Genomic DNA, 24324 nt, shown 5'->3' with positions numbered 1-24324 from the left:
TGCCCACCCCAGCTGGCACACTGAGACAGGGAGCTCAGAGCAGAGGATGCCATCCCTAAATGCAGACTGGCCCCCAAAGAGATGCTCTGAAGGGCCAGGCTTGGAGTGCTCACTGTCTCCTCCTGGGCTCTCCAGATGGTCAAGTCATTCTTCCTTCTAGGAGAAAATCCACTGAGGGGTCAGAGTGGAGAGAAGGTGGAAATACCCATTTGTATAGTCTCTCCTACCTCTCTGGAATTCTAGTCTCACAGAGCTGCTTCTTACCTTCTGGTTACTAGTGTGATTAGTTGAAGCTGTGATTCTCAGCCCTGGCTGGATATTACAATAACTGGGGACCTTAAAAAAAAGACCTGTCTCCCCACCTTGCCCCAATCTCCGGGCCCCAAATCTAGAGTGGGTCCCTAGAACCAGTTCTTTTAAGTTTAATTTTTTGAATAGTTCTCTGACTGGTTGCAGTGTCCAGGATGACAGTCCAAGTCTTGGGGGATCCTGGGCTCTAGTTCACCAGCAGATGGTGAAGCATCCAGTGGTCCCTGCAGCAGCTGATTTGCTGATGTCAGTTTATACTTAATCTGATTCTGTGGCGCTTTAGAGTTTACAAAGTCTTTTCACATTCCATTGAGCACCTATTACGATCTTGTGACACAGGGGTTGTTATTATCCCATATAATCTTGCAAATAGAGGGGGTCTCTTAATTGAGATCACTTTTTGTTATGAAATCAGATTGAGAGAAGGCGGCTCCAGGCCCAGCCTGGTAGACTTAGGTTACATGAAAAATGATGGATAGCTCACACATATGTTATATACACTAAATATTATATATGCATAGTCTAGGTCTATATTATATGTACTTATATATGTATATTACAAGCGTTATATACACACACACATGTTTATGTGCATTGTATATTAAATATACAAAAAATGTATTATGTACACATGCACACATTTACATAGATTAAATATTAAGTATATGTATATACTCTATTGATACCACACATTGCATATACATATATATGGTGATCTCCATCCATGTGTAACATATGACACAGCCCAAGATCTTGTCAAGATTTAAAGTTGCCCCCAAATATAGCTCTTCTTCCTTCAGAGGCCTTTCCTTCAGTAGGGTATGCCCTGCCTTCCTTTGGCACCTGGGATTCCTTACTCAGACTTTTATAGGTTCATCTGACATGCCTGCACCTCATTGTAAGTGCCTTACTTCCCACATCCAAGGATGGTGGGGAATTGCTGGAAGACACGCTGGACCCCAGTCAGGCCACCTTAGTTCTAGTCCCAAATGTGATGCTTGGGGGCTGTGTGACCCCGGCCATGTCAGCCACGGTCTCTGGGCTGAAAAATGAGATATTATTACCAGGAATAATATTACCTCCTTACCTGGAAAATGAGATATTATTACCTGGGCAGGTCGACTGAATGAATCACCATGCAGTGGCTCAGCAGGTGTGCTCTGGAACCTGAGTTTAAGTCCTGGTGTTACAGCTTCCCCATAGGTATGCTTTTGGGGGTGATGTCTTAATCTTTCTAACTAAATGGACTTATTTATAAAATGAATACCTCAAAGAGTTGTAAAGATTAAAGGAGTAATAGAGGCAAAGGACTTAGAGCGGTGTCTAGTGGGGTGCAGTATGCACCCTAAATGCTAGCTACAGTGCCACTACGATAACAACTTCTACTGCTACCACGACTAGTAACATTGTTAGCTGACCAACCATGGCATTAACTTTAATGGGGTAAATGGGCGACAGTGTGTTTGTGGACATGGTTGTAGGACATCACAAATGGTCCTGAATTCCATTCACTCTTCCCTGTCTGCTGATCCAAGGATTATAAGGCTAGGATTTATGGAGTGGGAGGCAAGCCAGCTGGAGGCAGATTCTCAAAAGATTATCTCCTACATATTTCAAGGGTTTTCTTTGTCATGGCTAAGGAGACAGAAAAATCATTATTCTCCCTTGTGTCCATTGAAGTCATATTTTTAAAGAATTTTCATTCTAAATCATAACTAATTCACATGGTATGATATTCATGGAATAAGGCAAGCCACAAGTCTTTCTGTGCAATTTTAACACTTACCAAGTATAGGGGGTTCTTTTCTTAGAGTGAAAAGATGGATTATTTAATTCCTGAGGGACTAGATGACTCTCTTTTAGCTGGTGGAAGGAAGCTTCTTTGGGGAGCAAATGGACTCCAGGGAGACAGAAGTCTCAAAGATGAGTTGTTGGAGAGGACCTCCCTTGTGGTACAGGGGCTTAAGTCTCAGCACTATGAAGCTATTGGCAGCCACTGCAGCACGAGTTTGATCCCTGGCCAGCGAGGTGACCCACATGGCGCAGTAGACCTACCTGTCTTGCCCGCTGCTGCCCTTAGTAGTGTATTTCTGTCAATCCGTCCATTCTGCTCCCCACTCTGTCTCTGGTGAATTCTTTCCTCTCTCCTCCCTCCACATCCCGCACCTCTGATCTGTACCCCAGCTCTCGTGTGCATAAATAAATAAATCTTAAAAAAAAAAAAGAGTGGTTGAAGAGAACTTTGCACCCTGGCAACTTCAATCCTTCTCCCGCTGTATAAGGTTGAGGTTGTGGGAGGAGATTGCAAGCAGTGACTGAGCTTCTCAGTTTACTTCATGGTTTTAACCTAGAGCTGAGTCTTTTGGGGCCATTACCTTTGTGTCTGAGTTTCTTGAATAGTACAATGAGGATTGTTGGGAAGATTAAAAGAGATAACAGGTTTAATCTAGGCAATAGATTTAACATATCAGTCAACATTTGTTGGGCTTGATAAGCTTACATGCTCAGTAAATGCCAATTGCTGTTACCTAAAGTTTATGTGTTTGAAACAAAGGCTAATGGATAGTGGACTTTTTCGACATGTATAAATCCATTCTAGGCTAATGAGCTTTTGACAGACATAGGAAGAGGGAGACAGGGGAAGTAGCTGGGGAGCCCCCTTCAGTAGCTGCTGTTTTCACCAGTGAGTAGGAGACATTTACTTACTCCAAAACCCACAGTCTCCCTCACCACCTTTGTTTTGGGCCTTGGCTTACTTTCTACCCATCGGCCCAAAGAAAATGGAAGCTGTGCTTGAGTAGATTTTTTACTGGGCAGTGTTTTGGGCTGAATCATGTTCCCCCCAAACTCAAATACTGAAGTCCTAATGTTCAGTTCCTCAGAATGTGACTGTGCTTGGAGAGTGTCTTTAAAGAGTAATGAAGTTAATGACCTCCCTGGTGGTGCTTGGGGTTAAGTCTTAGGACTATGAAGGTATCAACAGCCACTGCAGCACAAGTTCGATTCCCTGCCAGGGAGCTACCCACATGGTGCAGCAGACCTCTCCTGTCTTGCCTCTACTCCCCTCAGCAGTGTATTTCAGTAGATCTGCCTGTTCTGCTCACCCCAGTCTGTCTCTGGTGAATACTCCTCCCCCCACCGCTGGTCTTGTATGCATAAATAAATAAATCTTAAAAAAATAAAGAGTAATGAAGTTAAAATGAATTCATTAGGGTGAGTCCCAACCCAGCATGACCAACATCATGGAGGATATTTGCACACAGACATGTACAGAGGGAAGAACATATGAAGACCGGGGACAAGATGGCTGTCTGCAAGTCAAGGAAAGAGGCCTCAGAAGAAACCAACTTTGTAGAACCCTTAAATCCTTATCTTTAGCCTCTAGAATTGTGAGAAAACAAATTCCTGTTGTTTAAGCCTGTCAGTTTGTGGTACTTTGGGGAGCTTCAGCAAATGCATACAGACATCTACTAAATTCTCTGAGTGGTAGAGTTTTTGGGGAGAATGTTGGAAGTTGAGCGGCAACCACACAATATAATGACTAAGAACTCAAGCCAGGTAGATACCCCGCCTCTGTTACTCATCAGCTTTGTGAATTCAGCCATTGTAATTATTATTTTTTCCTTCATTTTCCTCGCATGTAAACTGGGAGTAAACTACTTCATAAAGCTGTAAAGCTTAAATGGAATCATTATCTTGGGGTTATCACTGTGCCCATGGTAAGCACTCAGCGCATGTCATTCATTATCATAATGAAATAAAAATGTGAATTAGAAGTTTCGTTATTAATCATGTACATTAGTTATCGCTCTTAATATTCACTTATCTATGACCTTGGAGCGACTTGGCTCACTGCAGATTTAAAAGCATTTCTTGTTAACATTCCAAGGAGTTTGGAATAAAAGTAGAACAAGGATCTCTTTCAAAGTGCAAAGTAGCCCAGGAGTCTGATACAAACACTTTTTGTTCTGTGGAACAGAAAGCAACGACATTTTTCATACTCTTCCCCAACCCCATTTATTGGTAGGGTGCAATGCAAAAGAGTACTGTTTGTAGAGGATGATGACTTGCCTTTAAATAAGGAATTGTTTAATTAGATTGGTTTTGTCTTGGAGCATATAAGGCAGTGTTGCAGAGAAAAACATTCCAGGCCTGGACAGTTGCCGACCTCATTGGTGAGCCACTGGTAAACCACTGTAGGAGAAGAAGAAACAATTTGGGACTGTTAATATTAGCTATTTGTTAAAAATAGCCTGCTTGCATTTCTTCATTAGGAGGAAGGCAGTGTTTTTTGCTCCTGGCAAAGTTTGTTTTTTTGGTTGGAAGATTATGAAGACCATAGAAGAGAAATCCCCACATGGTCTCTTCCTGGCAGCCCATTAGAACAGAAAGATTTGGGACTGAGTTTTCAAATCGGAGCCCAGTGGAATGTGCTTTGGTGAAATAAAGAAGTCAGATCCTTGGGCATGTGGTTTATTTTCCTGTGGTGACCTTGAAATCTTGCAAGAGCTGTGGAAAGTGTGCCCTCCCTGGATCCGAGTGAAGTCAGGCTTGCTTGCATCGGAGTCTCAAAACAGCTCTGTGCTGCTGTTTCCTTACACGTCAGGGCCCACATGATATTTTAATTGTGGACAGATTTTTATTGGACAACATGAATGAAAGTGCAGCTTTCTTTGGTCTGTGAAGGGAGCAGAAAAATAAAAACTGCATGTGTCCCCTAAACTGTGATGGCTTATTAGAATACCCCAGTACCAATTTTCATTCTTGTTGACCACCCACCTTGTAACTTTTGACCTGTTGCTGCCTCTGAGAAGTGTGTTTTTCTTGAAGATGAAACTTTTTATAGGGTGTTTGTCTTCCTGCCTGTGACTCATCTCCCTTAGCATAATCCTCTCTCAGTCCATCATGTCCTTGCAAATGGCAGGATTTCATAAGATGAAACTTTTTACAGGTTCACATTTTGTCTTTCATTTATGCTTGAGTTCATTCTCATTAATGCAGTTCTGAGGATAGAGTAAGTAGAATTAAATAAGAATTTCTTTTCTTTTTTTTTTTTTGGTGGACTATATCAGCCATAGACTTTGTGAGTTTCTCAGATGACCCCCCAATTCTCTCTCTCTGTGAGTGTGTGTGGTGAGTGTGTGGGAAGTTCCACTGCAATTGTCCAAAATATTTGCCTAGATTACCATTGTCCAGATGTTGACAGTCACATTCACTTTTACATTTTATCTTCACTGTTTTCCATATGCTACTCTTGTTTTTTTTAACACTTGTGAATATATATATATATATATATATAATATATACACACACACACACAATTTCACTTATTGTTTCCTATTATAACAAATGTTTTCATCTTCTGATGATGCTTTATAATGTCTGTGTTTAATAATCTATTCATTGGGGGTATGACCAATTACTATTCCTCTAGAGTCCTATATTTACTTAGTTTTCATTCTTTTTAAAGATCTAGTGGGATTTATAAAACAGTTCATGAACTGGGTAGCATCTCATCTGGTGAGCAGAAAGAGACTTCAAGGGCTTATTCAAGATGAAAGACTTTTATAGAAGGGCGGAACAAAGAAGTTCTCAGCAAGAGCAAGGGAAAGTGAATGTTCTATGCAGGAATATTAGAAATCAGTCTACCGCTTCTCATTGACCTGAGGCATTTTCATTAGTTAGCTTTTACTTCATTTTGTTTTGTAAATAATGCTCCAGCAGTTTTTCAACACTTAGCTCTCTATCATCCAATGAATATATTTCTAGAAATCTGTAAAAAATGTGACTTACTGCAAATGCAACCATGCTACTTTTTTTTAAGATTAATTTATGTATACAAGAACTGGGGTACAGGTCAGAGGTGATGGGGTTGGGGGGAGAGGATTCACCAGAGACAGAGTGGGGAGCAGAACAGGCAGATCTACTGAGATACACTGAAGGGAGCAGCGGGCGAGGCAGGAGAGGTCTGCTGTGCCATGTGGGTCACCTCCCTGGCAGGGGATTGAGCTCATGCTGCAGTGGCTACGGACAGCTTCACAGTGCTGCGTCTTAACCACTTGCGCCACCAGGGAGACCCCCTATCAAACTACTTTTGCAAAGGATTCTAAGGCATGCTGCGTCCTTTGGTTACATCATGGATTAAGCAGTAACTTTACTTATTATTGAACTTTTGTGTTATTCTTGATACTGGAAATCACATGGAAGTAAATTTTTTGTGCATATATCTAATAATGGGAATAATAACAGGTTTGAAATTTATAGCCACAAAACGATGATATAAGAAAATAAGTAAATATAATAAAATTTTAAAAATATGTAAAAAAATAACCACAGAGAGCAAAAATAATACCTTTTAAATTTCTCCCCACTAAATTTAGTTTTCAAGCTAACTTGCCAATTCTAAGCACTCACTTCCTATCTCAGACTGGTTATTCGAAAGGTTTGTCTACCTTTCCACCAGGGAATGAGTTCAGTTTGCAGAACTGTGCTACCAGGGTGGGGCCATCTGGACCCTGTGCCACTGGGGCCTTGATCGCTGCTGCTGAAGCTGAGTCCATTCTGTGCTCTGTTGTGTTGGCCTCTTGCTGCTACGTCATCTGCTGCTCCTGCAACCCCTTCCTTGGCTCCAGGTGATGCTCAAAATTCTCCACAATCCAATAGCAAAGCCTCTTTGGGCCTCTCTGCTGTTCCCAGTGCCTGCGCTCAGGCCTACATTGAATCTTATAAGGTCCACGTCCCTGACGCCATCTTGGCCTCCCCGAAGCTGCCTGTCTTCACAGGGCTGGCCCTCTCCAGCTGCTTTCTGAGGAGCCAGGCAACCATCTCTTCTGCTGGCAACTGTATTCTTCCTCCAGCCTTCTCCTGGGATCCCCTGGGTTTGTGATGTGGCACCTTTGCCCACACCCCTTTCTGCCCTCAGGTCTAAATTCTAATCCTATCTCACTGAATCCCTCCTTCAGCTCACTACCTAAATTCTCTTTGAGTGCAGAAAATAGCCCCTTCCATCACCAAGAGCTTTTCTTCCCTCTAGGATTATGGTAGAAATGCCACACTTTCAATTCTTCAGCTTAGCTGTTGATCCAGGAAGACCAGTTTGGGAATTAAAAAGACAAAAGGATCATTCCTAAATTTCTGGAGACTGCTTTGATTGAGCTCCATTTTAGGTTTATTAAACTACACAGGAGCTGGGACAGAGATTGAAATGCAGAGATTGAGTCTGTGTCCTGGCCTTCTTCGCTGCTTCTTCACTCATCACTGGGAAGATTCTGGTCACTGAGTGTTGGGTGGGCAAAGGGCTCAGACAGCAGCAGCCAGAAGGAGACTGGGGAAGCCACTCCTTAGCAGCTCACCCATAGTGGCCACACACTGGGTTTATTCTGAGCATACTTTGTGCAAGTGTTCATTTAGAAGATGTGGAGTAATATTAATAGCAAGTGCTGGGCCTCCCTGGTGGTGCAAGGGGTTAAGCATCACACTATGAAGCAGTCTGCAGCCTCTGCAGCATGAGTTCAATCCCCGGCCAGGGAGCTACCCACATGGCGCAGCAGACCTCTCCTGTCTCCCTGCTGCTCCCCTCAGCAGTGTATTTTGGTGAATCTGCCTGTTCTGTTCCCCACTCTGTCTCTGGTGAATCCTCACCCCCTGCACCTCTGGCCTGTACCCCAGTTCTTGTATGCATAAATAAATAAATCTTTAAAAAAAAAAGCAAGTGCTTAGCAGTGCCAGTCACTGTCTGAGCTTTTAAATTCTGTGATCCTCAGAACAATCCTGTGAAGCTGCTCCGCTGTGCTTAGCTCCATCACATGGACTAGGAACTGAGATGTAGTGGTGCTGTAAGTGCTCTGCCTGTGAGCTGGGGGGCTGTGCTGACTCTGGCACCCCTGGATCTGTTGCTGGCCACAGGGTTGTAATGGAAAGTAGATATTTTTCTCTTGTAGTTACAATTGGTGCTCTGTTTATGAGAGATCAATCACTTTTAAAAGGTGGCTTTTTTTGTTTGGGATGACATGATCCCTTCACTGTTCTGACTAGTCTCTGTACTTATTTAGGTAACCTCTCACCAACTTAGGTGTTGCTCTGAAACAGAATACGAGTCCTCAGTCTCAACTGCTGGCATCACCAGGGTTCAAAATCTCTATCATCTCAGGCCCGTGATTTGCTTTCCAGAGTGGTGTCATTTTTAAAACCTTTTAAAAATGGAACAGCATGCACATTAAAAATATACACAAAGGCGATGAGATTGCTAGAATGAACGTTATGTTGCCAGCGCTCAGTTTCAGCCATTTTCAAGTCACGGCTAATATGTAACCTCTACATCGTGATTCCTTTATCTCAGCACTATTGCATTTCGGGCTGGAAAATTCTTTGTTGTTGGAGACTGTCCTGCAGCTCTTTGCTATTTTAGCATCCCTGGTCTCTCCACCCTGTAAGGAAAATGGAGCAATTCAGCCTCTTTCTCGCCTTCCCGTCACCAGTCTCTGGGGCCGCCACCTGCGGGTTTGTTGCCCCCTCAGGTTTCGTTACCCACAGGTGATAATACATTATTGCAGAAAGCGCTTAGAAGTATGAACACAGGGCACTTGCACCTGTTACTACCGGGCTGGCATCGGGGAGTTTGAGGGGGCTAGGAGGCTCGGTTGCTGCAGGCTGTTTACCCAGTTCCCAACTCCAGCATTAAAGGCATGTCAGATAGAACTAAGGCTCCAAGATTCTTTCTCTTTGCCTGAATCAACAGTGAATCTGCCCAGCCTGGATGGTTGCAGAACACGCCCCCTGCCCTTTCTGGTTATGACAACCAAAAATACACCCCCACCCCAGGGTAGGGTATAAACCATCAACATCTGAAATGAGTTATTTATACTTCTTGTTCCCCGTCTCCTCAAGATGATCTGGAAGCAGATCTCATACATCCAATCACCCTATTTCAGGATTGTTTCTACAAGATGATGCCTCTGGTTTTGTTGGCCCTTTAGAAGAAAGGTGCAAAGATCTAATCCTCTTCCTGTATGATTTGTTGTCATGGCAGCTCACTGCTCATGGACAGAGAGATGATCATAATTCCTACCAGCTACTAGTGTTGATGTGAGTTAGCAAGGACAAGGAAATTTGTATCATCCTCTATCCTATGCCTTTTTAAAAATGTGGTAAAAATCTGTATATCATAAAACTTACTGTTTAGCCACATGCAAGCATCCAGTTCAGCTACTAAGTACATTCTCATTCATTGTGCAACCAATCCCACTGTCTAGAACAGTTTTCATCTTGCAAAATTGAACTTTAGCAATTGCATTGTAATTTTCTTGAGGACTGTGGAACTGTTTGCCTACTGGCGCCACCATTTGCTATTCCCACCAACAGTATGCAAGCTTCTAATTTCTCCACCTCCTTGCCAACACTTATTATTTTGTGTGTGTGTGTTTTTTTTTTATTTGTAATAGCGATCCTAATGGGTATGAAGTGGTGTTTCATTGTGGTCCTGCCAGTACCTTTTAAATTGTACATCTGGTAATTGAAGAGCAATTGTGCTGGAACTCTCTGGGCCTAAGAGGCACTGTGTTTTTTGTTGTTTTTTTTGGTTACCACTTTTTCCTTGGAACAGTTTTTCATGGAACATACAGTGCACCATCATGACTCACTCCTGGGAAGAGGTGGTGGAGTGGGTTGTGTTTGTGTGCACAGGGAAACTTAATTCCTTACAAAGTCTGATTTTCAGCATTTACTATTAGCAGATAAGGGAAAGGAATCTGGTTAGATGTAGAATCAGAGACTCGTAGGGCCAGAGAAGACACAGAAACCAGTTCTTTTTTTTTTTTTCCTTGAAGATTTATTTTATTTATACAAAAGCTGGGGCACAGGCCAGAGGCATGGGAAGGTGAGAGGATTCACCAGAGACAGAGTGGGGAGCAGAACAGGCAGACGGACTGAAAGCACTGCTGAGGGGAGCAGCGGGCAAGACAGGAGAGGTCTGCTGCGCCATGTGGGTATCTCCCTGGCTGGCTGAGAATCGAACCCACGCTGCAGAGGCTGTGGACAGCTTCACAGTGCTGCGCTCAACCCGCTGTGCCACCAGGGAGGCCCAGAAACCATTTCTTGCAAAGATGTATTTGGCAAAAAATAGTGGGGAGTTGCTATCCTGATCACATTTAGTCTCAACCTGAGTGTATGTCAGTGTCTTGCTCTCTGTCCCCAATATCTGGCCTGTGGAATCAACAAGTAAATATTTACGGAATTACTCACCCAGCTGAAATTTCTGTGTCAGAAGTGGGACATTCATTCAGCTACTCTTTATATTATGGTCAAAAGTGGCCAATTACTTCAATGGCTGAGTGAGAGTTCCCTCCCCTCTCCTTTCATTCCCTGGGCTAGAAAGATCAGATGTGGTTTCCCCAAGGCGTGGCCCTCTTCCCGGAAGGTAGATTTGGGGGCATCTTGATGAGGACCAGCCCAGCCCAGTGGACTTGGGGCTGGTGATCCAGTTGGTCGTGGGTGCCTGTGTAGGTCTCTCTCTCTGTACTTTTCTAAGTTAGTTCTCGCTTGTCTGCAAATTAGAATCACCTGATTCCAACACTGCAGTCTTGACAGCAGGCCAATTATATCGGAATGGCACCCACGCAGCAGTACTTTGGGATGTTCTTAATGTCCCTCAATTTTTATCTTTCCTTCTCTTTTCTCGATTGTCCACCTGAGCCTCATCCCACTTGACAAATGAAATTTCTTGTCATTTGGCTCCAAAGGGCATGTACTGTAATAAGTGAATCTTACTTGACAATTCCTTGTAGGGTGTTTATGTTTCTCCCAGGTTAGATAAGCTCCTGAAGGCAGGGGGTCCTACCTGCCTTTATCTCCATCCTAGTGGTCCTCAAACTTGGGGAGGGAGGCTGGTAAACCACAGCCTTGCGGGGTCCACCCTGGGGATGTCTCATATCAGACTTGTGGATGGGACCTGAGATTTTGCTTTTCTAAAAGGTTTCCGGGTAATGGTCCAGAGAGCACAGCTGTATCTTCAGAATCATTCCTCATATGCAGGGGGGTTGGGGGTTTAAGGAGCAGGGGGTACCCAATAAATTTGGCTCCATCAGAAAGGATGGGGCAGATCTCCCTCTGGTCAATCTCCTGTGTCCATACCTTCCACTGTGCTGTGTCCTAGTTCCTGGGCCGAGAGAATGAGAGAATGTGTGATTGGTCACCTACAGATGAGCCTTACTTTTTCCTTTCCAGTTACTAGTTCCTTCACATTTTGAACTTTGCTTAAGATGGTTACTTTTCAGTCCTCCTTGGTGGCGCAAGGGGTTAAGATGCAACCTATGAAGCTGTCTGCAGCCTCTGCAGCACGAGTTCAATCTCGCACTAGGTAACTACCCACATGGCGTGGCAGACCTCTCCTGTCTCACCCGCTGCTCCCCTCAGCAGTGTATTTCAGTCAGTCTGCCTGTTCTGTTCCCTGCTCTGTCTCTGGTGAATCCTCTCACCCCGCTCCACCCCACTCCTTTGGCCTACAACCCAGCTCTTGTATGCAGAAATAAATAAATTTTTATTTTAAAAAAGATGGTTAACTATAGAAAGCTGCGTGGAGATTCCTCAACCTACTAAACATAGAGCTTCCATATGATCCAGCAATTCTACTCCTAGGTATTTACCCAAAGGACACAGAAACATCAATTCCAAAGAGCACCTGCACCCCTATGTTTATAGCAGCGCTGTTTACAATAGCTAAGCTTTGGAAACAGCCCAAATGTCCAAAAATAGATGACTGGATCAAGAAGATGTGGTCCATATACACCATGGAATATTACTCAGCATTCAAAAAAGATAAACACATGCCATTTGCAGCAACATGGATGGAGCTGGAAGGGATCATGCTCAGCTAAATAAGCCAGAAAGAAAAAGAAAAATACCAGATGGTCTCACTCATAGCAGGAATCTAGAAAACCTAAATAAGGGACCAGGAAAAAGAATAACTATAAGAAAGAAAAAATCAAAATCAATAAACAACTATGAACCAGAGACACAGTATGGGGTGGGGGAAAAGGAGGGCTTGGGGTCAAAATAAGGGGGTTGCAATGGTATGGGGAATATAAAAATAAAATAAAATAAAATGGTTAGTTTGCTCTTTATTTTGTTCATGTGTCTGCATGTGTAGCTGCTGGTTGTGCATTAAGACGATAAAAAGGTAGGAGCACCTATGCGGGATAGGATCCCAGTACACTTTCTTTTGTGTTTTAGGATGACCATTTTGGGAATAGGCTTTGGAAAGATCTCCAAACAGAAGGAAACTCAGCACAGTTAAAAAATAAATTCCCTGAACCTATAAATTATTAGTGGTCCAAAGTAATCTTAGCTTTTACGGGGAAAATAAAATGAGCCCAGTGGAGCTGGGCTGCCCCCTCCAGCTCTCCTCTTCAGCACAGCCCTAATGAAATGTCACTAACCGTAGGTTTTTGTAACATAACTCTGCAGAAGCTGAGGCTGAAGTTGAGGGTTTATTCCAATATTTATAGCCTTGATCCCTTTGTAGTCAGCTGCCTTCTAAAGGTGAGTTTATGTTGAAGTTTTCATTCTGAACACTCAGTTTAAATTGCTTTTCAATGTTACTAATCTTGAAACCACTTACTATATTTTGGTTTTGTTTAAATTAGCTGATCTCTGTGAGTGTCAGGGATTACTTTTATGTTTCTTTCAGGCAAAATATTCTTGAGAAAATGATCCCCAAGAATTTATAAGAATGTTTGCTGTTTTTTGGCAATATTTGAAAGTTTAATGGTGGTGGTTTCATTTTTGTGGATTATTAGAGTCACACCTTGGATTTGAGCGCTGCTCTTGCTGATGTGGGGTTAATTTAAAATGAGAAAATTAGAGTGAGCACATCTGATGATTACTTTGGAGAGGCATTTGATTTCTTGCTAGCAAACAGGGAACTCAACTTTGCAGAACTGGATTTGGTGCATTTGTGTCTCTTAAAAAAACATCATCTTTATCTTGTGATTGTACTGGGTGGTGGAAGGAGGCCCAATAAACTGACCATGCAGTTATTTCTGGTCCTTTACATTAAAAGTCTCCCATTTGGGGCCTCCCTGATGACTCAAGGGGTTAAGACACTGCCTGTGAAGCTATCCGCAGCCACTGCAGCACAGGTTCTATCCCTGGCCAGGAAGCTAACGCACATGGCTCAGCAGACCTCTCCTGTCTCGCCCGCTGCTCCCCTCAGCAGTGTATTTCAGTCAGTCTGCCTGCTTTGCTCCCCACTCTATCTTTGGTGAATCCTCTCACCCCCCCCACTTTCCCTACCCCCGCTCCTTTGGCCTACACCCCAGTTCTTGCATGCATAAATAAATAAATCTTTAAAAAAAAAAATAGAGTCTCTCATTTGAAGGTTGGAAAGCAAACTTGGCTAGTTTTTAAGGGTCGGAATAGAAACTGTTGGGTTTCTCATTGCTGTACCAGGTGAAGTTACGGCTCTTTTCATATCACTTCCAAGCACTCAACTGAGAAAAAACCAAATCCAAGTTTGAGATGCACCTGCATATGGAAACTGAAGATAGTAGAGAACATTCACACACAGGCAAAGCAGTAAAAGTTTTCTTTTCTTTTTCCCCCATAGGTGAATTTTGTGGCATGCCAGCTGTTTGCTCTGTTTGCTGCGTTCTGGTTTCGCCTTTACTTAAACCCTGCTAAAACCAGTCCTGATGTTCGCCATGCTTTTGCTACCATTTTTGGCATCTACTTTGTCATCTTTTGTTTTGGCTGGTGAGTACAAGCCTCATCATTTCTAAGATTTGTCATTCGAGTATGTTCTGGCAATATTTTTGGCGTTTTCCAGGCATGAAGGAAAGCTTATGCATGGTATCTTCTACTATTGCAAAATAATGGGAACGTCACAGGAAGCTCCATTTACTGTTAGAACCAGAAATCGGTAACCTGACTCCTTTAGAAGTCAATGTGGTGACTTAATGTTTAAAATTAGATGCCTACCGATCTCCACCTACTTATCTCTGCCTGAGTTATATAAATGGAATGTTCGAAGGTTAATTTTCTCAAGGAGGAACCTTTCCTAACTGTTGTAGATACTGGCTTTTTTCTTGCACTGAATTGGTGTTCTTGCGTTAGCAATTCTTGCTAGACATGAGTCTTAGTCCTGCACTTAGAGTAGAATAATCACTTTAGTGTAGGTCTTAGCACATTTGAGTCATTCTCTAACAGAGAAAGCTTGTAGATTAAACTGTCCTAGATAAGTTGGGCAAACATGCTGGGAGAGGCACTTCTTGGGGAAGAAGTTTTAGGAACCAACCTTTCTTGAATGTTGGAGTGTTTGTGGATTTGCTCAGGGTACTCAGCACACTGCTTTACCTGGTTCAACAGAAATTTGAGAAGGGATGATAGGTATTTTGAATTAGCTGCTGAGTAGATGTCTTGGTGTCTGGAAAGCTCAATTTGGTTCTGTTACTTTAAAATTTAAAAAAAGAAAAAAAAAGTTCTGATGAAAGAACGCGTTTCTTCTAGACTCTCAATTGTGGAAAAAAGTGTGAGCATTCCATTCAATCTCAAGTGTGAGATTCCTGACATTACCAGCACTGCAATTGGCAGACCGCATCAGGACTTCCTAGTATCATATCAGGATATAGGATCTTAATTACACAGAACAAACATACTTGATTTTTTTTTTCCTCCTATTTAAACTTAAGCTAATGAATCACTTGCTTTTTGGAGGGGGTGAAGGTGGAATACTGGAGTGGGTGGCCAATAGGTATGTTAATTTGAAATATGCTCAGTTTGCTCCTTCCCCTGTGCTGTCTTAAAGGTACTCCATACATCTCTTTGTGCTGGTGTTGATGTGCTACGGAGTCCTGGTCACCGCAAGTGTATCCACTATTCATAGGTAAGACCCCCAAGATGAACAAGACAAGATGAGATTTTTCACGATCTTCGAAATGTATTTCCAGGGTAAAAGGGTACCTTTTCCATTTGCCACAAGTGGCCTACCCTAAGCTCTCTAGGCTATCAAAAGTTGTGCTGGGGAGAGCCTTACAGGCTGTGAGTCTAAAGAGAAGGCCTTATGAAAATGGTGGGTTGCAAATTGGGCCTCCACTGAAAAAGTGTCGGAATTGGCAGCTCTCTCTGCCAAATGCTCATTAGAGTGAAATACTACTTAGCAATGAAAAGGAATGAACAGTTGATACACACAGTGAGATGATGAATCTCAGAGTAAGTATGTTGAGTGAAGGAAGCCACACAAGTTCTGTTCCCAAACATGCAAACTAATCTGTAGTCATGGACCAGATCAGAGATTACCTGGGGTGAGTTGATGCAGAGAGATATGAAGGGGATCATAAAGAGGCATGAGCAAACTTGGGTGGGGTGATGGCTATGTCTGTGATCTTGAATTTGGCTCTGATTTTCTGGATGGGTACGTATGTCCAAACTTAGTGTATTTTAAATATGTATAATAAAGCTGTTCAAGAAAAAATATGCTTACTCTGATATTTTGACTGCAGAGTATAGAAGTAATTTCATTCTGTCTTGGAGGCTATATGCTTGGATGATCAGTAATGATACCTCGGGTATCTGTTTTTGCATTGTCTGTTTCTCATGTTCTTTCAAAAACTTCAGTATTAATTCTGTCTTTCAGTAACACTGGAATGTAAGTCCTATGAAAACAAAGCCTTTTCTCTTTTGTTGACTATTGTATCCTTAGAGCTTAGAACAATACCTGGCACAAGTAAAGTCTCAATAAATATTTATGGAACAAATCACTGAATGTCTTTGGAAAGACATGATGCTTTTATGACTTCTGATGACTTCTCTGGAAAAATACATGTCTTATTTCGGCTTCAGAAAGCTTTTTGATTAGATTATTAGCACAATAGTTCCCTTTTTAAAAACCACTGAAAATGCACTTTTCAGTGGATCATCTTGTAATTCCTTAAAATAAGTTTCTGGTTTTCAAGGGAAAATTATTTTTGCTGGGCTCTGAAAATTTGAACTCACATCACCTCTCTTCTAAGTGCCCTCCTTGAAGGAGATCATGTTCTCCCTTCAGAAGGGAAATGGGAAATCCGTATTTCTAACTTGGAAAGAATGGTTTTTGGAAAAACTTATTATTATGACAACATGCTTTTTTTTTTAGTGAGGGGTGGACATGCCTGGCTTTTCCTAAATTTGATTTTGGATGCCATCACATGATTAATAAAAATGTTGCCACAGCTCTTCTCCAGCACATTTCCAAGTTCATTATACATTGTCATTTATCAGCTAACCCCATGGTGGCTGATGGGGTGCGGTCCATTTTTCAGGGGGTCAAGAACTTACATGCACACTTACTTGGTGCCTGGCCCAGGCTCTCTCTTAGTTTCTGGCCAGGAATGGAATGCTCCAGTTCTGGCAGAGCCGAGCCGTTTACAGACAGGCTGTGACTGTTTCACCGCAATAATATTGTGGTAGCAGAGAGCTCTGTCATGAGACCAAAAAAAGATGCCAGAAGTTCTTCCCTCTTTCTTGGCTGCGTGGCCGCCAATTCTGCAGAAGACTGGAATGGTTCACAGTTCCTGGTGGGTGGAAATAGCTCCTATTGATGCAGCTTATATGAGAGTTAGGGAACCTGGCTCCTTCCGGGATGGAGTTTGGACAAATCACCCACTGATCTCTGGATATCAGATTTCTCACTTCTGCAAGGTAGGGGTTCTCTTCAAAGCCACAGTTTCATGGTTCTTGGTGAATTCTTTGTGAATTACTCTCTCCTCCCCTGTCCTGAGCCTGTTATGAAAACGTGAGAAGAGGAGAGATCAGTATTTACTGCCATGTAGAACTAACCTGCTGCTGGATTGGTGGTTGTTATTCAAGATTCATCTAGAGAGTTCTTGACAAATCATGTCTTCCCAAGCCACTGTGTTGTCACAGACATTCATGATCATATGGGAATCAATTGGGGCAAAATATAGTTTGTATCTCCTGGGACAGAAGGAGAGATTGGGTTTGTGGTGACTGGTTTTAGAATTTCTACATTGTGGCAAGTCCTAGGCTAAGCGCTCTTTAATATATTCCATTATTTTTAATACATAAATTATTTCTTAGCATTGCAGATACAACTCTTTCACTTGCAAGTATATTCTTTCTAGGACAATTCTATGGGATATAGTTTTTTTTTTGTTTTTTCTGCGATGAGGAAATCAAAGTTCAAAGAGGTAAAGATTCAGTGAATTTTCACCAAGTAAACACACCCAAGTTCCCACAACCTGTGTCAACACGGGAACATTAGCATCATTCTTGCCCTAATCTCTGCCACACCCCTCCTTTTTAAAAGAGCCACAGATCTAGATGTTTCCCACCATAGATTACTTTGGTCATTACTAGGATTTGAACTTGGGTTGTTGGTCTGTCTCCAGAATGCTTGCTCACTCTACCACTCCTGGATTCCTGACATTTTTTAGACTTGTCCAGGGCACGAACACATTGCCTTACTGTTATAAATTGGACTGGCTTTTGTGAATCTAGCTCTTGTTGAGGAGAAAGAGTAAGTAGCAGGAAGGGCTGTTTTTGAAAGGGCCGTGGAACAATCTGTCTTTTGAGTTGATTTTGTGCTTCTGCCTTGACCCTCCTGGTTGGAGACAGGGGACAGGTACTGGAAGCAAAAGGCCCAGCTCCATTCTCCTTCTGATTTGGCTGTTAAGGAGTTGGTGTCTTTGCTTTGCTTACCATCTTCTTGATTTGGAAAGGGTTAAGGATGAACCCAAATTCTGGAAGAATCTTTTTTGGTTTAGTATCATATTTGTTTGCAAAGAATGGTAAAGCGAATGTAAAGTTACATGATGCTTTAGTTCCAGAACTTCTTTAAGCTCATCATCCAGTTCTCCCTTGCTGCCAAATGAATTTTTATTATCTCTGCCTTCTTAGTTCTTAAGTTAATCTAGTCTTCATGAATGTGAATTTCAATCATTTCTAGATAGTGGGAGCAATTGGAGACTTTTAAGATAAGTAACATCTATTTAGTTGACACACATGACCATCCTTGCATTTCTGGAGCTCCAGTCTAGTAGGGGAAGTAGTAGTTAATGAGATCATCACAATGTATCTTTTTTAAAAAAGATTTATTTATTTATTTATACAAGCACTGAGTACAGTCAGAAGCGCAGGAGGGTAAGAGAATTCACCAGAGCCAGAGGGGAGAGCAGAGCAGGCAGAAGGACCAAAGTACACTGCTGAGGGGAGCAGCGGGCGGCAGGAGAGGTCTGGGTGCCATGTGGGACCCTCGCCAGTGGCTGGGGATCGAACCAGCACTGCAGAGGCTGTGGGCAGATTCGCAGCCCAGCGCTCTACCGCTGTGCCATCAGGGAGGCCCATCACAATGTATCTTTATAATTACACATCAGTGAATGCTCTGAATGGTGTGTGTGTGTGTGTGTGTGTGTGTATTTTGCTGGCTTAAGTATTGATGAATGGTCAGGAGGCTGGGAGGTGGGAGTTGAAGCCCCAAGTTGGACAGGAAGCATCCTGACCAGAGCACCAGAAAGGCAAATAACCTAAGGACCAGGTAGGGAAAGAGAAGTTGAGCAAGAGCCTTGGAAGAATTAGCCAGAGAGGTGGGAAGAAGACAAAACAAATGGAAGCCAAGAGAACAAAGTATTTCAAAGAAGGGAATGGCCAGCAATATGGTGATTATTTGCATTTTACAAAACTCAGTATTTAAACATAATGGCTTGAGAAGAGGAGAATCTGAGGCAAGACCTTATAGGTCAGTGGCTCCCAGCTCTGACTGCAATTTGGAATTTGCTGCCCGGTGCGCCATCTACCAGTTAAACCAGCATATCTGAAGGTGGGACGCAGATACCTGGAGTGTGAAACTCCCAGGTAATTCCATTCTGCTGTCAAGGTCGAGACCCACTTTGGGGTACCAGGTGAGAAAAGGCAAGAATTCAGAGCAGTGTGAGGGAAGGTGAGAACAGGATGGACTGGGGTGCGGTTAGACCTTAGAGGACTTTGTGGCCAATTGTCTATGGGGGTGAGGGTGAGGAAGAGAAAATTGCTTGAGACCATTATTGTCATGCATAATAATCTGATCTTCTGTCTTTGTGGTTTCAGATACTCCTTTTTTGTAGCAATAGGATACCTTACGATGTGCCACATCAGTCGGATATACATCTTCCACTATGGAATTCTCACTACAGATTTTTCTGGGTGAGTATCTTCATGGGGGGAGGGAGGCTGACTGCTGAGTTGAACTCAGTCTCTTGGGGTGTGTAGAGATCATATGTGCATCTGAGAATCACCAGTGACTGATGAAAGCAGTTGGAAAGACCGCTAATGAGGTTGAGGTTAAAGATTTGATTGCTCTGTTGGGCCAAGTACAGCCACCCTATCTGTCCTGCCACCTGTTTTTTGTAGACAGGTATACTTTGGGATCCAATGGTGCACCTTTTCATTTATGGATTGTGTTGTATTGCTTTTTTTTTTTTAAGATTTATTTATTTTGTACAAGAACTAGGGTACAGGCCAGAGGCGTGGGAGGATGAGAGGATTCACTGGCGACAGAGCAGGGAACAGAACAGGCAGACTGATGAAATACACTGCTGAGGGGAATAGCAGGTGCGGCAGGAGAGGTCTGCTTCGCTATGTGGGATTCTCACCAGCAGGCGGGATCGAACCCGCGCTGCAGAGGCTGCGGACAGCTTCACAGTGCGGCGCTCAACCGCCTGCGCCACCAGGGAGGCCCTGTGTTGGATTGCTTTTTACTCTGATGGTAGAATTAAGTAATTGTAACCTGAACCTTATGACCTGCAAAGCCTAAAATATTGACCATCTTGTGCTGTTACTGAAAAAGTTTGCTTACTTCTATTCTAGTACCCTTAACCCATATTTGGTATTTACCTTTTATTAATAATAAAATCAATGAATGAATTAATTCAATAAAATTAATTTATAAAATTAAAATTAATTAATTGATAATAGTACAGAAATTCTTCCAATGCTGGCCAAATAGCTGCTGTCCTGGCCCCTCCCCCAGATGACCCAGACTTCCAGCAACTGAAAAGCAATGCTGGGGTGTCTGATCTAGTTTTAAGTCTTTTGTATGTCACGATGGTCTTTTATTATTATTTTTGTACAGTATTATTTACTTATAATTATTTATTATTTATTATCATTTTTGTACAGTATTTGATTTCTCCCTTCGGGGTATTCCCTTACATCTCCCACCCCCATCACACCTGCAGTCTGTCACCACTGTCCCTTGTGCCCTTCCCTCCCCTGTTTTGACCTCTCTCCTGCCTCCTCCCCCTCTCTGGATGCCTCAATCTATGGTCAGCCTGTAAGTTTTGTCTTTTTTTCTGACCCTTTGTTTGAGTTGTCTATATTATGAATATAAGTTCAGCCATCCAATATTTATCTTTTTCCTTCTGACTTATTTTGCATAGCATAATCCCTTCTCGCTCCATCCATTTGCTGCAAATGGCATGAGTTTATCTTTTTTGATTGCTGAGTAGTATTCCATTGTGTATATATTCCACATCTTCTTGATCCACTGATCTGTTTTGGGGCATTTAGGTTGTCTCCATATCTTAGCTATTGTAAACAGTGCTGCAGTAAACATAGGAGGGCAGGTTTCCTTTTGAATCAGTGTTTTTGCATCCTGTGGTAGATTTCCTAGGAGTGGAATCACTGGATCATATGGTAGCTTCATTTACAGCTTTCCATTGTTGTCAGTGTGGTCTTAACCTGTGGGCCTTCCGTCTCCTGATCGGTCCCTTGATGAAGATTGAAGGGTCATTGAAAATTCTGTGTCTGGTTGATGTTCGTCCAGGAAAAACTTCCTGTGGACCTTGAGGAATGGATATTAGCCCGTGGATCACACTAAGTATCGTCCATGTTACTGTCCTAGGATTTTGTTTCCATTTCTGCATCAGTCTGAGGTCATCATCCGATGAGTTATTGGAGAAGGAGCAATGACATAAAGAGGTTACAACTCTGGGCCTCCCCAGTGGTGCAGCGTTTGAGCGCTGGGTTGCAAAGCTGCCTGCAGCCTCTGCAGCACCAGTTTGATCCCCGGCTGCTGAGCGAGGGTCCCACATGGTGCGCAGACCTCTCCTGTCTCTCCTACTGCTTCCTTCAGCAGTGTATTTTGTCAGTCTGCCTGTTCTGCTCCCTGCTCTGGCTCTGGTGAATTTTCTCACCCTCCCCCACTTCTGACTGTACCCAGTGCTTGTATAAATAAATAAATGAAAATCTTAAAAAAAAAATAACCTGAGAAGGGCCTCCCTGGTGGTGCAGGCTGTTGAACACCGCACTGTGAAGCTGTCCGCAGCCTCTGCAGATGTGAGCTGTGAGTTGTAACCTCTTTTTTTTTTTTAAGATTTATTTATTTATACAAGCACTGGGTGCAGTCAGAAGCGCGGGAGGGTGAGAGGATTCGCCAGAGCCAGAGCGGGGAGCAGAGCAGGCAGAAGGACCGAAGTACACTGCTGAGGGGAGCAGCGGGCGGCAGGAGAGGTCTGCGCGCCATGTGATTTCCTGAGGGAAATCATACATTTGTCTTTTGCACTTGACTTATACCCTTTAGGTCCATCCATGTTGTTGAAAATGGCAGGATTTCATCATTTTTTATAGTTGAGTAGTATTCCATTGCATATATATACCACATCCTCTGTAGCCAACCATCTGTCTTTGGGCACTTAGGTTGTTTCCAGTTCTTGGCTGCAGTGAAAATGAAGGTGCACATAGCTCTTTGAATTAGTGCTTTTATATTCTTTGAGGAAATACCCAGAAGCAGGATATTTAGACTGTATGGAATTTCTAGCTTTAATATTTTGAGGAACTTCATACTGTTTTCCATAATGGTGGCACCAATTTACATTCCCACCAACAGTGACAAAGGTTCCCTTTCCTCCACATCCTCTCAGTACTTGTCATTCCTTGTCTTTTGGATAATAGCCATCCTCGTAGGTGTCAGGTGATAGCTTTTCTTGATTTGCATTTCCCTAATAGTTGGGGGTGATAAATGTATTTTCATTTGCTTATCACCATCTGTGTACCTTCTCTGGAGAACAGTCTATTCAAAGCCTCTGTCATTTTTTTATTTATTTTTAATTTTTTTTAAAGATTTTTTTTATAGATACAAGAGCTGGGGTACAGGCCAGATGCGCAGGAGGGTGAGAGGATTCACCAGAGACAGAGCGGGGAACAGAGCAGGCAGACTGATGAAATACACTGCCGAGGAGAGCAGTGGGCATGACAGGAGAGGTCTGCTGTGCCATATGGGATTCTCGCTGGCCAGCTGGGATCGAACCGGCGCTGCAGAGGCTGAGGACAGCTTCATAGCGCTGCGCTCAACCTGCTGCGCCACTGGGAAGGCCCTTTGTCATTTTTTAATTGGATTGTTCGACTTTCGTTGTTGAGTTTTATGTGTTCTTTATGTATTTGGGATATTAATCCCCTGGTGATGTATGCAAATCTCCCTACTCTAAATAAGGATACTCAAGTTTGTGTTTAAAGTCCTCCCTGATCATCTCCCATCTCAAGAGATTTAATGTAATCTCGAGAGATTTAATGTGTCTGGGCAAGTGACAGTCACAGTTTTTCCTTTATTAATTATAGGGCATTATTAAGTGTCATTATTTTTTCTCCTGCTACAATAAATGCACTGTGGCTTGCTTGTCATAAATCCATCTTCTTGATAATGTCAGTTAACATAAAAGGAGAAGTATTCACCAAACTGAAATTGAATTATATAGGATTTTGTTGAGGGATAAGATACTGTTGAGGTTGAATCTGGTGTTTTAAAGCAGCCTGACTTGGTAGGTACTCTTTGAAGCATGCATGTGAGAAAACCTGAGTGCTTAGCCTACTGGCTGCATTTTTAGAGTTGGGTCACAAACTGGAATTAAGTGGGATTGTATTAGATTAGTGTTTGTGTCAAGCAACATATATATGCTTTTAATTTTGGGAAACACACATACTTGATTCTGGAGCTTGAAATTTTATTTATCATTCTGAAAGGAACCACATTTTCATGGGTTGGGACTGGTGTTCCACCAAGATATATTGTTATTGATGCTGCTAATACATTTTGTATCAGTACATGTAGTGGTGAATAGCCTGTATTTTCTTTGTGAATGTGGGCTGTTGAAGATACTAGAACATTTGCTGTTCTCCTGGGGAAGCTCAATAATAGCTTATAATAAAGTTGGTACTTGATTCCTTTTAAGTTTGAGATAGCGAGCTAAGTTGTTTTTTGTTTCTTTTTTTTCCCCACAGAAGGCTGCAAATTGAGTTTTCTTCTTAGGGAAGTAGCAAAAAGAAGCTTTTCCTTTTTTCAGGCTAGGCCAGATTCAGGCGGTAATTGCTCTCCCATCATGTTCACCATTTGAGTTGCCCATAAATTTTTTGAAAACATTATGAATTGAGAATTGTTATGTACTGCTAGTGGGAATATAACTGGGTACAACTATTCTGGAAGGCAGTTTAGCCACAAATTTTAAGTAAGAATTTTTTAAACGTTTATATTCTAAATAGAGTAAGTTCTTTGGAGCTGACTTCCCTTAAGGAAATCACATTTATTTATAAGTTGTCAATAATAGCAAACAAACAAACAAACAAACAAACTAGAAATATCCCAAATGATCCCAAATGAAGCAAATAATTAAATCATGGTGCAATAATTAAATATGTGTACAATGAAAACAGTGTCTTCAAAGAGTGTTTAAATGACGCCAGGAAATGCCTAGGTACAATGGAAAATAAAAACCATAAGACAAATACATGTATTAAAATTCCATGTTTATGAATGTAGACATAGGTAGGAAAAAGAGTAGAAGAAAATGAAATGCTAGGACTGTGGTTCTGCTGGGGGACTTTGTTGGTATTTCAATATTTGTTTTATTCACTTGTATGACTATAACAAATGAGAAATCCTAGATGTTATTTTAATATATTTGCATGCATCTTAAAAGATAATGGTGAATATAACGTACATGAGTTGAACAATAACCATTTGTGTTCCCTATTACCCAGTAGAAATAGAAATTTCACCTG

The 24324-nt window shown here is 42.2% G+C and overlaps 1 protein-coding gene across 5 annotated transcripts in view; it reads left to right on the top strand.

Moving 5' to 3' along the window:
* Window positions 1-24324, top strand: part of MBOAT1 (membrane bound O-acyltransferase domain containing 1) — a 257849-nt gene that overhangs the window by 197100 nt on the left and 36425 nt on the right. For all 5 annotated transcript variants that reach the window (XM_054698341.1, XM_054698340.1, XM_054698338.1 and 2 more), the window contains exons 2-4: window positions 13910-14055; window positions 15107-15184; window positions 19381-19476. In XM_054698341.1, coding sequence (XP_054554316.1) covers window positions 15138-15184; window positions 19381-19476 — 143 coding nt within the window. In that variant the 5' untranslated portion in view covers window positions 13910-14055; window positions 15107-15137. The remainder of the gene's footprint in view (window positions 1-13909; window positions 14056-15106; window positions 15185-19380; window positions 19477-24324) is intronic.

The sequence above is a fragment of the Talpa occidentalis genome, unplaced genomic scaffold (assembly GCF_014898055.3).
Source record: "Talpa occidentalis isolate TD23 unplaced genomic scaffold, MPIMG_talOcc4v2.1 talOcc4.2, whole genome shotgun sequence".
NCBI classification, from domain to species: Eukaryota; Metazoa; Chordata; class Mammalia; order Eulipotyphla; family Talpidae; genus Talpa; species Talpa occidentalis.
The sequence above is the reverse complement of the archived record's forward strand: the minus strand, read 5'-3'. Positions and strand labels throughout refer to the sequence as shown.